This window comes from Nelumbo lutea, chromosome 2 (genome assembly GCF_056320005.1).
Source record: "Nelumbo lutea isolate HS-2025 chromosome 2, American lotus-T2T, whole genome shotgun sequence".
NCBI lineage: Eukaryota > Viridiplantae > Streptophyta > Magnoliopsida > Proteales > Nelumbonaceae > Nelumbo > Nelumbo lutea.
This window is the reverse complement of record NC_142685.1, coordinates 9,169,537-9,185,790: the sequence shown is the minus strand read 5'-3', so window position 1 is coordinate 9,185,790 and position 16,254 is coordinate 9,169,537. Positions and strand designations below refer to the sequence as shown.

The 16,254-nt window shown below is 38.3% G+C and overlaps 1 protein-coding gene across 5 annotated transcripts in view; it reads right to left on the bottom strand.

Moving 5' to 3' along the window:
* LOC148868447 (phosphoinositide phospholipase C 2-like) overlaps nucleotides 1-11,467 on the bottom strand; it is a 38,511-nt gene extending 27,044 nt beyond the window's left edge. For 2 of the 5 annotated variants that reach the window (XM_088971641.1, XM_088971642.1), the window contains exons 1-2: nucleotides 10,145-10,770; nucleotides 260-456 (exon numbers count right to left, since the gene is read on the bottom strand). In XM_088971641.1, coding sequence (XP_088827767.1) covers nucleotides 260-456; nucleotides 10,145-10,630 — 683 coding nt within the window. In that variant the 5' untranslated portion in view covers nucleotides 10,631-10,770. Of the gene's footprint in view, nucleotides 1-259; nucleotides 457-753; nucleotides 823-1,742; nucleotides 1,867-10,144 lie in introns of those variants that run through there. The other 3 variants (XM_088971645.1, XM_088971644.1, XM_088971643.1) reach the window with 3 other exon arrangements.
* Between the last annotated feature and the right edge of the window lie 4,787 nt (nucleotides 11,468-16,254).

Sequence of the window (16,254 nt, the reverse complement as noted above, 5' to 3'; positions counted from 1 at the left end):
AGAATCATTTCTTTGGAGGTTGGGATAGTTCTAAGAAACTCGTGTACCATATGTCCAATTTTTTGCACCACTGGTTGCTAAAAGTTAGAGAAGCTTCGAAGGGAGTTATTTGGACTCATGGACTCCAAATGATGTTTAAGGTAGTATCATTTGGTGAAATAACAAGAGGAGAAGAAGAAAACACTAATCTCATGGAGATCACAACTTGGATTAAATACAAGATTATTTATACAAATTAGTTTGCACATTAAATATATACCTTCCATGAAGAACATCCACATTATCCTTTGTGGAATTTGGCCATATATCTAGTTCGATTACTCTAACACATCTCTGCAGTGCCTTTATTATGGGAACATCACTACAATCACTGCTAAGTTGATTCCCAGTTAAATAGGAATTGTGCCCTGTGTATATGAAATAATGGGGCAATGGGGCTGTCATATCATGATGCACCTGGAAAAGAAGGCATACTGTTATTAACCAAAAAAGGGACAAAGATGATTATTTTTCAAACCATTGTAGAACAGTATAATCCACAGTTTATGAAATCAGTAATATGAGAGAACTCAAGAATAAGCTTGGATAATGCATGGTTTGAGTGAACTGAAAACAGAAAGGTATTTATTTTGATGCATAACAGGATAAGTGAGACAACTGAAATAAGCTGAACACAAGAAATAGAGATCAAGAATAAAAAATACAGTAAATTTCAATAAAAAATAGAAAACTGATAATTTCATGAATGAATACCTGATAACCCTCTTAGGGTTGTTCCTTTCCTCAGCCCCAGCTTCGTGTAGTCCACTATGCAACCTAATCCTGTTTTTGTAAGATGGATAGGTCAAGTGACAGGAAAGGACATTAAGAAGGATGGTGCAGTCACTTGCACTAGGACCACATTGGACAACTGACCTATATCATCATCTTTTATGAGATTAAACATGGTCCATTGCCTTTATTATTTCAAAACAAGAGGTTGGCGCTCATTAGGGTATCAAGCCTAACCTCTTCTGTTAGGTGAACTCTAAGATCTGCTAGCATACTTGCAGACTTGCTATTTAAAAGGGGGGTTAAATGGAGTCTTTGTATTGGGGTTCTGCACGAGGGGATAGTATGCATGTAATATGAAGACTACTACCTGTTGGGGTGCTGGCTGCCCTCATCCTAGGATGCACTTCTTGTATTTTTATCCATTCTTCAAGTAACTTGTTAGAGCTAGCTGAATAGGGGTAGACTAGTCATTTTATTTCTGTTAAGTTATGTGCTTATGTGGCAGTTTTAATAGAGATTTCCTGTCCCATACTTAAGTGGGGGGTAGTTTAGTCTTTGTACAACTAATTAGAGGCTAATTCATATTAGGGTTGACTGATAGGGTTTATGCTATCAGATTCGATTGTTCTTCTTCTTCTTTTTCCCTTACTCTCTACTGGTTCGAACTACTTAAACACAGCTGTCAAAACATAACTAATAATATATGCATTGATCTGTTTCTAAAAAAATTACAAAAGAGCATATGGATAGAACTATTTTTTTTGTAAGACACCATTCATCATAGTGAAGGGAAGGGAGATCCATCATATGGATGGCCGAACCATGCAGGGTGGCTGGGCGAAATTTCAAAATTTTCTTTCTCCCTTCCGAGAATCTTATTCCCTGTTTTAGAAAAATTGCATTTTTCAAGGTTCGTTCTTGAAACAAACTGGACCAGATCTGTAACCAAAATAAAGGGAGGGATATACCTGATACGGAATCCACAAATGTAGCTCCCAACGTAGGTGTTCATGCCCAAAGAGGTCACCAAATCCTACCTCCACTAAAGATGGCACAGGTTGAGATGAAGTAGGATTAAAAAAGCAGTTCTTTAGCAAGAACTGCAATCCTTCAGCGATGATCGTGCAAGGGAGTGTGAGCACAACTTCAGATCTGATTTATCTAGCAAAAATCAGAATCAAGATCAAATCTTAATCAGCCCAAGACTCTGAAAATCAAACAGGGTAGGTCTAACAGAACAGAGGAAAGAACTGGATTCAGCAAAAGTGTTTAACAGAAGGAATTTGCCCTCTATTTATAACCATTCAAGATCAGCTTCCTAATCTCATTAGGAAAGAGTTCTTTGAAACAAATCTTTATTTGGATCTGAACTCTTAAGTGGATAAGACTTATCTTATCCTCTTGCTGATCCATATCCAGATCTAAACCCAGATTCGCCCATATTATTTAATCTCATTAACCTAGTTCGAAATGGGCTTTAGGCCCATTAAGCTATCAAGCTCACTTCCCTTTTAATTTGCTGGCTAGCTTGGCTCTCTTTGTATGGCGTGGGACCCTAACATTGACTCCACAAAAGCCATATGAGTTCAGCCTAGCCTCTGTTACAAGGACTGGCCGAATTCACTGTTGAACACAATGAACCCGTGAGCACATCAATATGGGCTCTTAGCAGGCCCAACATTTACACTAAATGGTCCTTGGGTCCAGCCAACTTATGAAGGCCCAAGGACTATAGACTTAAGTGAGATTAGCCCATCAGGTACATAAGCCCTAAATGGTCTTACACTTAACCTCTTAGCCCATAATGATCAAACACTGCCCGACAAGAGAGGACCTCTCCCTCGGCTGCAAGGTACAATGTCGCACCCTTTACTCAGGAAGGATCCTAGGAATTAAAACCTTTTGCAAACATTTTCATAAAACATAATATATGTATATCTATATGTAAATATATTTTGCAAAACAAATCTCAAACACATTTGAAATCAACTGCCTGTAGTTTAAGTTTCCATCAGACAGAGTGTTATTCCCAATCATTCACTTTGTCCGACAAAGGGGTTGATTCTATCACTATGATCACCCACTCAGGTGAATTCTCAGACTACCCCACGTACCCAGGTTTTGACCCCCGCTAAGGATCTCACTGATTGGCATATCAAAGATAGTCCAATCCAACACCTAGTGCAGTAACATAATCGAGTTTAGTGGTTAGGTGTAACTTTCCAGTTTTGCCCATCTGTCTCCGAGGTCCAGAGCATAACTGGAAAATGGTCAAGTTCTGAGTTTTAAACAAACCCACACCACATGAGCTTCGGGTCTCACCCTGGCAGCTGAGACAAGCTACTCCAATCGACTTGGTAGCACATTAGTGTCAGCCTTGGCAGGATAAATCTCCATGGGTCTATCCAACGGTTGTGAATATTCTAAACTAACACGAGTCTCATAAGTGTCCAGTTTAAAGGGTATTACACAGAAACACACTAGATATAACATGAATCAATTTATGTACATTATTCATTTACAATAAATGTCAAAATGTACATCAATCTGATTGGAGCTAAGGGCATACACTATCTAACACATAGGTGTGAGGACCTAATTTTGGGAGTTTACCTGGTTTCAAAGTCACAGAAAAGTTGCAGCGTGCAAAATATAATTTAAAGATGTGGAAGAAATACGTTTTTGGGGTATAGGAGAAGTTTTTAGAAATGTACAAGGGGAAATAATTGCTACGTTTTCAGGACCAATCAGTTTTGGGGTTCTACAAGGGATGAGCTCACTGCAGTACTTCATGGATTACAGCCGGCAAGAGAAATGAATATCACAAATTTAGTTATTGAATGTGACTCTAAAGATGTGACTGGATGATTAAAAAATAATGAGAAAGCTTTGGAGTAATAGAAATGAATTGAAGCAAATCGATTGGTTGATAAGAAGCTTAATCATAAAGACAGAATGGGTGCAAAGATCTTCAAATGGGGTAGCAGATCTGGCTAAGCAAGGGGTCAACAGGACTCATTTGTACTGGGCTAGATTGTAATTCATGTAAGACTATTTGAGGTAGGGTAGTAATCGCTACCCTACCTAAGGCTGCTTGTACTTTTGCTTTGTGATTTGCATTAATAAAGTGATTCAGTTACTTGTGGGAAAAAAAAAACAAATAGGTTTTGGGGTTGATTAGAGAAACAAAAAGCTTCAACACAGGCAAATTTCAAGGATCGCAATAGAGAAAAACCACAAAACTTAAGAATGAAAAAACACTTCATAGGAGTCGGCTGAGGTTTGGATATGAGAATATGCTCAAAAAGGAAGAGGCTTTTGAAGACATAAGGATAGAAGTAAATAGATAGGAGAGATGATCCAAATATCCAGGCAAAGAAGAACTCAGTTCTGCACAAAACAAAACAGATAGGTTTTAAAATCTTTTTCTCTATCAAGGCTGCAGCTCCTACATCTTTCTCAACCTAAATTGGGGCCTTTTCATCTTCCACTATCAAATTTGAGAACTATTTGTACTTTCAAAAGATACTTCTACCAAAATCGTGGCTTCTATGTCTTCCTCTTCACAGGTTCAATGTTGCTTGTGTTCATTATTCTTGTTTTTGATGGATTTTATTGATAGTGAAAAAAGAATGAATACATATTTATATACAAGCAGTGCCAAGCACCCCAAGACAGGCCAGTTATGCTGCCTGAACCATATAAACAAACATTCTTAACAGTGTAGATTTACATTAAGAAGCCCATTTTTAACACGAAAGAGTTGGTGTATATCACCTCTGCCTTTGTCAAAGTGCCTTCCATTGTGTTGGGAGCCCTAGGTACCCACTGAAAACTCTTCCCAAACTTCTACTTCCCTCATAATTATTCTGAACTGCCATGAAACCAGGCTATCATTTCTAAGCCAGATCAGCACCACTTTAGGATCAAATTCCATGAATAGATTTCCAATCCCAATGGATCTTTCCATCCTTACCCAATGAAGTATAACAATAGCATATGCCCTTGTTGAATTTTCCATAGCCTATAGAGCCTGAAAATAAAGATAGGATGGCCCCTCTTCCATCTTTAAAAATGTTTCTAATGCCAGATGGTCTGGGGTTGCCTACACTACACCTATCAAAGTTCATCTTTATGAAATTTGGGTGTGGTGGTATCCAAGGAACGTTTATCTTTGGCCTAGCAGTAGAGGATCAAGATACCCAAAACCACCATCTCCTAATATCTTCCATCAAGAAGGGCTCATAAATCTTCATGGTCTTGATCCAAAATATCACCCTTATTGTTATGCCTTCAATTAACTCACCACTTGGTGTATGCTTGTCTTTAAAGATTTGATTGTTCCTTTCTTCCCAAACAGACCATTTGGCTCAAAAGCAATATCTTTTGCAAAATATCTTCATGTTGGTTGATATGATTTATGCTTCCATTTTTGTGTTGAGCAATCTGATTTCTGCTTCCATCTTCATAAATATTGTTTCATAGCCATTAATTGCAACAGACATGAACTCAGTTCTGGTACTAATCAAGGTTCAAAGTATCGGAAATGCCAAGTGTATCGAAAAGGCAATTCAAGAGACATATCGGGATACGCCTTGGATACGCATGCGCATCGGAGAAAAACTAAGATACACTTGGAAACACTATAAATACTTTAATAAATCATAAAAATACATCAACAACACTAAATATAAAACCTCAATGAGGTGTATATACATTAAATTAATATATTTTAATGGTTTTATGAAGAACAATATTGTAGCTAATTATAATTTCATTAAAAATCCTATGCTTAACTATAATTTATAAATTATAATTCTTAAGTTTTAATGTTTAATGGGATGGGAAAAACCCAACTCTCCTATCCAACCATAAACCATGCATTGCCACAACTTCTATGTGAAAATATAATAATAATTATTTATTATTCACTTCAAAAAATTATAAAAAATAAATAAACATTATATAGTATATTCAAAAAATAGTTATTAAAGAAGAAATTTCAATTGCTTTGTGGATATCATAGATCATCCATAGAATTATAATATATTCAATCATTGTGATCAAATGATAAAATATAATTAATTATTTATTTATTTTGTAATTCTAAAAATATAAAAATAAAAAAAATAATTATTAAAGAAGAAATTTCAATTGGTCTGTGGATATGATAGATCATATTTAGTCTTTATAGGCAGAGAAAAATTACATTTTCAAAATTTTTATTAATTTATATTTTCCCAAATATCTTCATGAATTTTCCATAAATCTACTGATAACACCAAAAAAAAATTGTGATTTTGAATGTAAGAAATGTAGATCAACATAAATTTAAACATTTAAGAAAAAAAAGAAATCACAAGATATTATAAAAATTTGAAAAATTTTACCTATTTTTGTCATTTTTTTTCAAAATTTGAAAAATCTTAAAAAAAAAATTAACGATTCACACTTGTTTCTTACAAACTTTTGCAAATCTAGCACTCTAGGAATGAAGTTTGGAGTTTTAGAGTCATTGGGGTGTGAAAGAAGGCTTATTACGGGGAAAAGAACTTTAATTTTTTTTTTAGTTTTTTGCCATATCTTTTTTGTCGATACGCCCCTAATACGGGTCCGATATGCAAGAAAAAAGACAAAACGTCCGATTTCCATGTGTATCCCATATCTATTTTTCGAAGATAAGATACGCCCTGTATTAGGTGTATCGTATCGAAATTTTAAACCTTGGTACCAATTGTTACAACCTCAGAATTTTGTAACATGAAAAACAAATGAAAATAGAGAAACGGGTAAGAAAGAGTCCACTTTGAGGGGCTGATCCTACAAATCACTTGAAGGATTATTGACTCCAAATAGAATTCTTTCTTTTCTACCTGAAAGCTATGCAACATCTACAATATATTAGAGAGATTATCAATATTTCTTCTCAATAGCATATCAATATTTATTAATTTTAGAAGAAATGGAAGAGAGGATCCAACCTCATAATTGGGATAAGGCTTAGAATGGAATAGAGGAAATTAGGATAAGGATCCGACTCCATGATGATGAAATAGGAAATAGATAATCTTGAGGGTGATGAAACATTATGTGAATCAGAAAGGATTAGAAGATGGCAATTAAATGAGGAATATGATATGATTTGAAAAGGAAGAGATATGTTGGAGAAAAAATCGAGATGCAGATGGATTAGAGAGAGAGATAGGAAAACAAAATTATTCCATTCTTTGGATAATAGTTAGAGATAAGGGCTATAATGGGCCAGGCCAAGAATTGCACCAATTATAAGGGATATAGGTTGGGTTCGGGCCTATATGGTCTTGGGACAGGCAGAGCCTAGCTCTGAGCCTATGTCTCTTATGCATAAGATACTACATATACATAATATCTTATATTATATGGCATATAACATACATATAAAATTTATTTTATACATATTATAATGTAAAATATTATATAATATATATTGTAGGTGTCATATTATATACTTATATAAAATATACAATAAAACATAAAACTGCATATACATGTATACATAAATTATGTTAACTTACATGTATATACATATGTGCAGACCAGACCGGGCTAGAATTTCCGGGCCAGGCTTTGCAGGCCAGATTGAAAATGATCAACTGTAGTTAGAGATCCAAGAACTTTGTGACTAGGTTGGAGATTGATAAATTTGAATTAATTTCACCTTCAGAGATTGATGGCCTCCTTTTTTTGACAAGTAACTGATAACTTCCACTAAGAAAAGCAGCAAACCAATCAAAGTATTCAAGGAAACTCCTAGAGGAAGTGCTTGCCTCACCATCTAACTATCCAAGGCATTTCATCTTGATTCTTCAACCACCACATAAGAGTTTGACAATCTTCTACCTCTACATCTTTTACCCCCTTTAGCCTTATAAGTTTTAATTTCACCTTCAGAGATTGATGGCCTTCTTTTTTATCAAGTAACTAATAACTTCCACTAAGAAAAGCAACAAACTAATCAAAGTATTCAAGGAAACTCCTAGAGAAAGTGCTTGCCTCACCATCTAACTATCCAAGGTATTTCAACTTGATTCTTCAACCACCATATAACAGTTTGACAATCTCCTACCTCTACATCTTTCACCCCCTTTAGCCTTAGAAGTTTTAGACCTTGGATAACTGCCATCAATTTTGCCCTTAGAGAGTTACCATGACCAATTGGGCCTGAAAAGAGTCTTGCATCTCAACTAGCTTGGGCTAAAAATGATAAGAATCTTTCATGAGTATTGATGACTTGATCATTTTAAATCTCCCTAAGAATCAGATTCACCCTAGAAACTGCAAGTTGATGTTCTGGAGAGGCCACGACTACTGATATTTTTGGCATCAAATCTAGAGACCCTTCAAGAAAGAGAAGATTCGAAAAACCATATTTTATTAGGTTTATGGGAACAAAGCCCTAGGACCATATGAATTTTTTATAGATCTTTTATTAGAAACATTGGGAGATGATCAAAGATGATTTGATAAGGGGTTTTTCAGGAATTTCATTCAAGGTGAATCATCAATATTGGGGCAAATGCTGCATTCATTGCCTTGATCAACAAGAATGTGGAACCATAACATCCAAGGGACTTTAGACCAATCAGGCAATCAGTTTAAATTGGGAGTTTCTACAAAGTTATCATTAAGGCCTTGTCCATGGGATTGAGAAAGACTCTTAAGTTCCCTATCTCCCTTTGTCAAGGTGCTTTTGTCTAAGAAAGACAAATTACAATCACCAATGAATTCATCTAAGATATGATACGAATTGGGGTTAAAGGTTTGTGTGCAAATTTGATATCAAAATTCCTACAACATTTTCAAATGGAGGTCATGGATTAGGAGGTGCCTTAAGACAACATTTGGGAAGTAAGATTGTCAGGTAGGGGTGTAAATAGGATTGATCCAAGATCCGATCCTATTTTGTTGGATTTAGATCTCCCCTGTTGGGATCTTCAGATCGGATCGGATTTAGATCACCCCTATCCGATCCGAGAAGATCCAATCTGATATATATATATATATATATATATATATATATATATATTATATATATGTTAATTATTTATTTATATAAATATATTATTTATATTGCATTTTTGTAAATTTGTTATATTGGTTCTTTTTTTATAAAAACATGTATATATGATGAAAATAGTTGAATAGATACTTGTATTTTTTTGTTTTTCTCTTTTTAAATTATTATATTTTAATTTTCTTTTAATAATTTATTAATTTTTTAAGAGTTTTAAATCGGATCAAATCATATCCGAAAATCTGACTTCTTCATCAGATTCAGATTCGAATCCATACTTATGAGATCTGATTGGATCTTCGGGTCGAATTCAAATATACCCTGATTCAAATCCGATCCGATCCATTTGCATCCCTATTGCCAGGAGATATTCTGTCATCCTTGGATGTTCTATAGCCTCATAGCCTATGAGTTACCCTAGGAATCCCCCAAGGGAGACACCTCAGATATTTGTCATTGTGGGGTCTTAATCTTGAAAGATTTATTAAAAGATCAGTCTGTGGGGGGGGGGGGGCATCTTGGAGAGAATCATCAGAAATTTCCTAGAACAGGAAGGAAGGTAGCCTTGGGTGGGTAGACATGCTCTTAGGAACAATTCAAGGTATTAGTGTTCATCCCAATGAATGGGACACTAAACTAGTAGTGAGAGAAACCATGGCATTCTGTGAGGGGGAAGGGGACTTGAGCATGGTGTTAGAGATTCACATAGAAACTGGTGAGTATTTCTGAACTAGTATGAATCTTAGGATCCGTAATCTAATAAAATCATATAAACTTGTTTGCCTTTCTTTTCCTTTTTTTTTTTTCTAGCATCAAATCTAATTGGTTCCATTTTTTTCCTTTTCAAACCAAATAATAAACAACTTGCAACTGGCTTCAATTGAACCAATTTGCAATTTCAGGTAAAGAAACACCACTTAGGTACCATGCTCCAAACACCATGTCACCATATACTAAATTTAAGTTTCACTTGCACTACAGTTGGAAAAGAATAGGTGGCACCATTAAAATCCAATACATTTCTTCTATGTTTCGTTCATGTAGAGGAACCAACAAGACACCTAGAGGGCTTTTGGACCCCTCTGGTTGTGTTCCACCAGGTGCACATGCTCAAATATATAGGTATTTAAGATCCGTCCAAATATAAACAGAAGATAAATGACAACTCAAAACAAACTCAGATCGGCCAATATAAAGAAATGTCATATGGTAGTCCAACTAATATTCACAGTTTTCTTGACGAAAATCTGGTCACCGCTTTCCAGATTCCCGAAAGCCCAAAACAAACTGAAGAAACAAATTAAGAAGTAAAATTACCCCGAGAGAAGGCGAGAGAGGAGGATTGCTATCGCCAAATAGGTAGCGGAAGAAGGCCTCGAGATGGATGCCCCTCCTATGGAAGATATTAAGATGCTTGAGCTCTCTCAGACTATCAATGATGTTTTCTGCATCCTCCGTGGCTGCATTCTTCTCTCCCTGAATCTCGACCAGGAATTTACAGAGGTGTTCTGCGGTCATGATACCATTTTCCGAGTATGCGTTGAACAGGTCCTTAATCTCCTTCGGAGCTTCAGCTGCTGACTGCTTAAACCTTCGGCGAAAACAAAAGCAAACCCTATAAGTCTGCTTCGACGTCATTTCGTAGGTAAAGAGAAAAGATCGACCGGAATTGCAGGTTGATAGTTTGGTGGCTTTAATTTTAGCCGAGAGAGAGAGAGAGAGAGAGAGAGAGAGAGAGAGAAGACGACGAAGAAATTGTTGGTTGGCTCTGCTGTTTTGAGGGAAGGGGAGGGAGAGAGGCATATGTATGGGACCCACTACACTTTACATCTCAGCAACGGCTGGCTGCTCCGGCAAACCAAGCATCTATTCTCGTTGTCTCTGCTTCGTAACGGTAGTAGCAGTAAGTAGCAAGCATGGTAGTGAAATGGCGTCAATCATCCTCGACTCAAGGCAGAAGGCATCGACATCCTTCTCATTGAAATTCCCATAATGCAGTTGTCCTTTTCACACGTGCATTGACGAAAAGGCCCTCTTCGGTCATGTCCTTTTCATAGATGTCCTTCGGATTCCGGCTTCGCTTCGGTCAGGGCAAAGCCCGTTCCAACAGCCTTACGTTGGGAACATTTCCATACAAACAAAATTTATTTCATGACAGACGAACGGTGCGAGCACCCACTTGCCCCAACAGAAGCCGAACTCCTTCGCGAATCGTAAATCGTGAATCGTCAATGATTTCTCCCTATCTACAGACTGCAATCATTGAAGAAAGATACACTCTGGACCTATTAGAGCACATATGCTGCTGCGACGGTCACAGAACTCCCTTGCGATCCTTCAATGAAATACGAACACGTCAGTAATGAAAAAAAAAGTAGGGAATTCGAAACATCATCACGTGACCGTGATAGTATTTTATTGGGAGTCGCAAGGGAGTGCTGCGTCCGATATATAGGCCTCTTTGATATTTTATTCCGTTATAAAATGCATATCCGCGGGATGCAAGATCCACTTCCACAGTTTTCATTTGATCAGCTAACCAAATCAATTAATCTGGAGCGTTCGTTGCCAATGAAGATATTTTAGAAGATAATGCCGTCCGTATAATGTCATATAGGGCCAAAACCATCTTGAAGCAGCAATAACAAACAGGTCTGCAAGTGCAATATAAAGGCGACCCACCCGTGGGCTGAGGCGGCGTCCTGACGTCCTCGACTCCTGTTCCTTTATGCTTTTTGGCACTTTCGGAGGAAGGAGAACGGAGAATAGACAGATGTATGAGAACATATCATCCTCGAGAGATATTCTCAATTCACGGGGTAGTGTGTTATAGTAGACGTAAGCAAAGTTTTCGTGGGAGAGATTCCGATGAGACCGGATCTGCTCCTCACTTAGGGCGACTCACACGCGCCTCGAAGCGCCCAAGTATGAGGAACAGATCCCGTTCCCATTCGAGATCCGGAGATTGTAGAAAGTACCATATTCCCCGAATCCCCAGGGCCTGGGTTAGCGGGGCAAAGGCCCACAGCCCACAGGAATGAGTTCGGCCCATTTGTTCATGTCTGAAGCGTTTCCATGCATACTTGATCATGATAAAGATGAAGCCATAAGCACGTGATAATTTGTAATATTCAGCTTTTATTGGGTATGTTGATGTTAAAGAGAACCCGATTGCCTTCGCATTTACATCAACCATGATGCTATGATGCAGGATTCCCCTCTCTTCTTTCTTTCCTTTCTTACTTGGTGGGAATTCGAATCGCTTTCCAGTGTACGCATTCTTTCTTTTCCGTTCTTTTTCTTTTAAATTATATATTTTATTCTTAATCAGTTAACGGTTTTATTTCCAAAAGTTGAAATTCTGCGTTGGTTGTTGGAATTTGATTGGGTGAGCTGAACGCTAATGTCATTGAAAGGGTTGAAGAGCAATGGTCAATGGCTTCTGCCTTTATGAGGTGAGCCCTGCCGCATGGATAGCCTAAAGGATGCGAAGAGCCCAAATCGGCTATCGGTGAGTTATTTCATTATTTGAGGGGCTGCCCGCTTCAACAGGTATGTGTTTAAATACAGTGGTTTTCGGTTTTCCAATATGGGTTATTGGGCCCTACATGGAAAACCTTTAAGTTATATTCAATTGAAAAACCGGAAGGATCAAATTCGCTGTCGGTCAATCATCTTTTGGACTGTTCACTTCAGCCTCTATAAATATTTATTCATAGTACCTCGAAGCAGTTGAACTAATTTAATTGAATGTTGAGCTCAGCCCTCCCAAGTTGGCACTAAATAATTCATTCAGAACACTTCAAAGTTCAAAGTTCAAAAATTTAACGGAATTTTTAGCTTAACGCTCCCAAATGGACCCTTATTACTAGATGCAGCGGTACATGGATTACATGTTCGGATTCTTTGAGTATGATATTAGAAAGATATAGTATTTCTGAAATTTTTATGTAACCCCCTGAATAAATAAGGAAAGAAAATTAAGAGAGGGTGGGATGTAAAGGAATAGTTTGTGCGTGCAAGTTATAAGTAGTTGGGCCTGGCCTACTGCCAGTTATGACAAGCATATGGTACCAATGCCAAGATATACAAATTCTTCCAAATTCTGCCAAGCATATATGCTTATAATGACATTTTCAAATTCTTTATATTTTTGGGTTGCTTGTTATCCTTTATTGGGATTGGTAGAATATTACCAGTCATAAATGGATCACCGAGGTGGGATAACCCCATGTAATGTAATTGAGGTTCATTTTGGAAAGAGTATAAATATAAATATATACAATGCAAATATATAAAAAATAATATAAAATACAAGATTTTATATTCTATAAATACAAATACATAAGAGTGCAAAACCTTGTATCTTGTATTATTTTGTATGTATTTGCACTGTACATATTTATATTTATACTCTTTCCAAACTAAGACTCAAATTCAATTTAGAAAGAGTACAAATACAAATATATATAGTCTAAATACATAAATACAAGGTTTTTCACTCTACATATCTATAAGGGAAAATTCTTGATTAGTACCTTATACTTTGGGCCTAGTGCCACTTTGGTTTCCGAACTTTAAAATGTGACAATTCAATACCCAAACTTTCAAAATGTGTCAATCCAATACCTACCATTAACCAACCGTTAAGTGGCATTTGAAAAAGACACAAATGCCCTTCGAATGTCATCTAATTTTCTTTATCAACCATCCAACCGTTGACAAAAAATTAGCAATCCCAAATCCTTGCTTCTTCTATTCAAGAAAATTGGGGTCACGTCAGCCATTCTAGACCCCAACTTTCTTGAATAAAAGATGCAAGAATTTACAACTGTTAATTTTTTGTCCACGTTTGAATGGTTGATAAAGAAAATTTAATGACACTCAAAAGGCATTTGTGTATTTTTTAAATGCCATTTAATGACTAGCTAACAATAGGTACTGGATCAACACACTTTGAAAATTCAGAGACCAAAGTGACACTAGGCCCAAAATGTATTAAAGGTAAGGGACATTTATTCGTGCCTTAATCAAATATTTCCACATTGACCAAAGTTTAACCTCATAATTTCAAATTTCAAAGTAGTTTTAAAATAATATTTCTTGTTAATTACTACACAGTTTTTTAGTTCAGCAAAGATGTTACACAAACTGTTGTCGGTAGCACACCCCAATCATCTTTTATATATATAGGGTGCTTTCTTGATGGTGCGCGATCTGACTACTCCTACCTGGAGGACGATCTGGACTCCAGGCAAACGGTGAGCTGGATCGGTCTGCAAAACAATCTATTAGAAAACCCGGGGTGGCTAACTCGGCGAGGTCGCTCCGATGCTTAAGTGGCTAACCCGGGGTGGCTAACTCTACAAGTTGAATGCTTGAGAGCTGGAATGCTAGAGAGTAGAGTAATCACGCGTACCTTTGCCTTGAGGGTTCTGCCTTTATATACTGGAGTAGTCGTGGGTCTCACGAAAAAGCTCTGGGATCTCTAGGGTATGGAGATAAGGTTTGTTCTGCTTCCGAAGGAGTAGTACGTAGATAAGGCTTATCGTTTCACCTCCGACTCTATTGGAATCGGGACGAGTCCTCATCGCGATCTATTAGCTCATCGTGATCTCGAGTATCTTGGGATCTGTTGGACATACCTCTGGAGCCGGTTACATGGCGATTCAGTCATTAGCTCCGAGCTAGTACTTTGATTCTTCAGTCTGGAACTAGATCGGATGCCGAGGTGCCTCTACACCGAAGTGGGTTTTGGGCTGAGGTGGCTGAATACCCGAGCTTCAAATGACACGAACTAAGCTTGCCAGGTTGAGTTGTCATCCCTTGATCAGATCATGCCCATGTGTCCCTTTCTCGCTAGGTCAGGCCAAATCTCCCTTCATCAATTGCCCCCCACTCCACGAGCCAGGGGTCTCAACCCGGTGTGGGGAGTTCATGACGAGTCCAGGTGGTTTTGGCACGAGGTCTAGGTGACTTGACGGGCGAATCGTTGGTTGGACCTATTCGATTGCTCGGCTCAACCTAGAAATAACCTAGGTCGCGTTTGAGTTACGCGCAGACGTCATGCTGTTTTATAAACTCTATGAACGTCAAAACATGCGCTAAATCGATTTCAACCTCGAGGGTCATGCAAACGGTTTCCCTAGGAGCCGTCAGATCATGTTGATCTCGACCGTTGATCCCCCGGATACATTGGCTATAAATAGGGGCCAAGGGGCTCACTTTCCTCGCTACAAGTCCATAAATCTGCAATCTTTGAGGTCGTGTTCAAGTTTTTCTGAGGTCGCCTTCCTTTCTTCAGTCCTTTTGGTGAGTCTCTCTTTGCTTTTTCTTTTCAATTTTGTGTCTTTTTAGTATGTCTAGCTTTAGCTTCGATAGTCTCTTAGGCGGAGCGACAAGTCCGCCGAAGCCGAAGTGGGTACCTCGGCTCAGACCGTGGATCCTCGTCCTACCGAGGAGGTTACTTTGGGTCAAGACATGGTCCACGGTCCCTCCGAGGTGAACTCACTTTGGCGGGAGCAAGATGCCTCACGTAACCTGGCTTCCACCTCACATCAAGGTCGGCTACCAAACAACTTCGATCCATCGATAATGACGACGGACAGGCTCCTAACCTTAGTAGCCTAGTACAGACATCCCAACGACTTTGTGTATAGCATCCCCTTAGGTAACTTCCCTTGGGACCACGGTCACAACGAGATCATGATCTTCGAGGAGCAGTTTGCAACTAGTCTTCGCCTTCCACTTCACCCTCTCATAGTCGAGATCGTAAAATTTTTCAACATCACCATAGATCAGTTACACCCGAACTCTATCCACAACATCGTAGGGACCATTTCACTTTTTCATGATTACGACATTTCCCTTGACCTCGATGTTTTTTCTTCTACTCTTTCCATAAAGAAGAATTCATCTTGTGTTCTGCCTGAGCACAAGCGAACTTACTATCCGTCACCTCACCCTGGTTTCAAACTTTTGCACGAGCTCCCTAACAAGGTCCCGGCCTGGAAGAGGCGCTATTTCGTGGTCCGGAACACTGAGGGGTGGCCTTTCCCAACTCATTGGAGGGCAACCATACAGGACCCCGATGTTAGGTTGGACCTGAAGACAAGGGAAACGCTCCGATCTTGGGAGGAGCTCGGCCTGAAGTTCAAAGATTTCGTGATCGAGGAGAAGCTCGTGCAAGCCATTCTGAGTCTTCCTGGTAAGTTGCCATTTGTTATACTTTCCCTATCAGTTTTACTTCGCTATTGTATCTGACAGCTCGTTTTTTGTCGCAGCTATCATGGACACCCCCGCCAACGAGCTCTTCGGGAGCATAAAGAGGGGGAAGAAGAAGAGAGCCTCCAAGAAGGCTCGCGTTGAGCACCCACCAACTGTCATTCCTGAGCCCGAGAAGCCATCAACTACCGATCAGCCTCCTG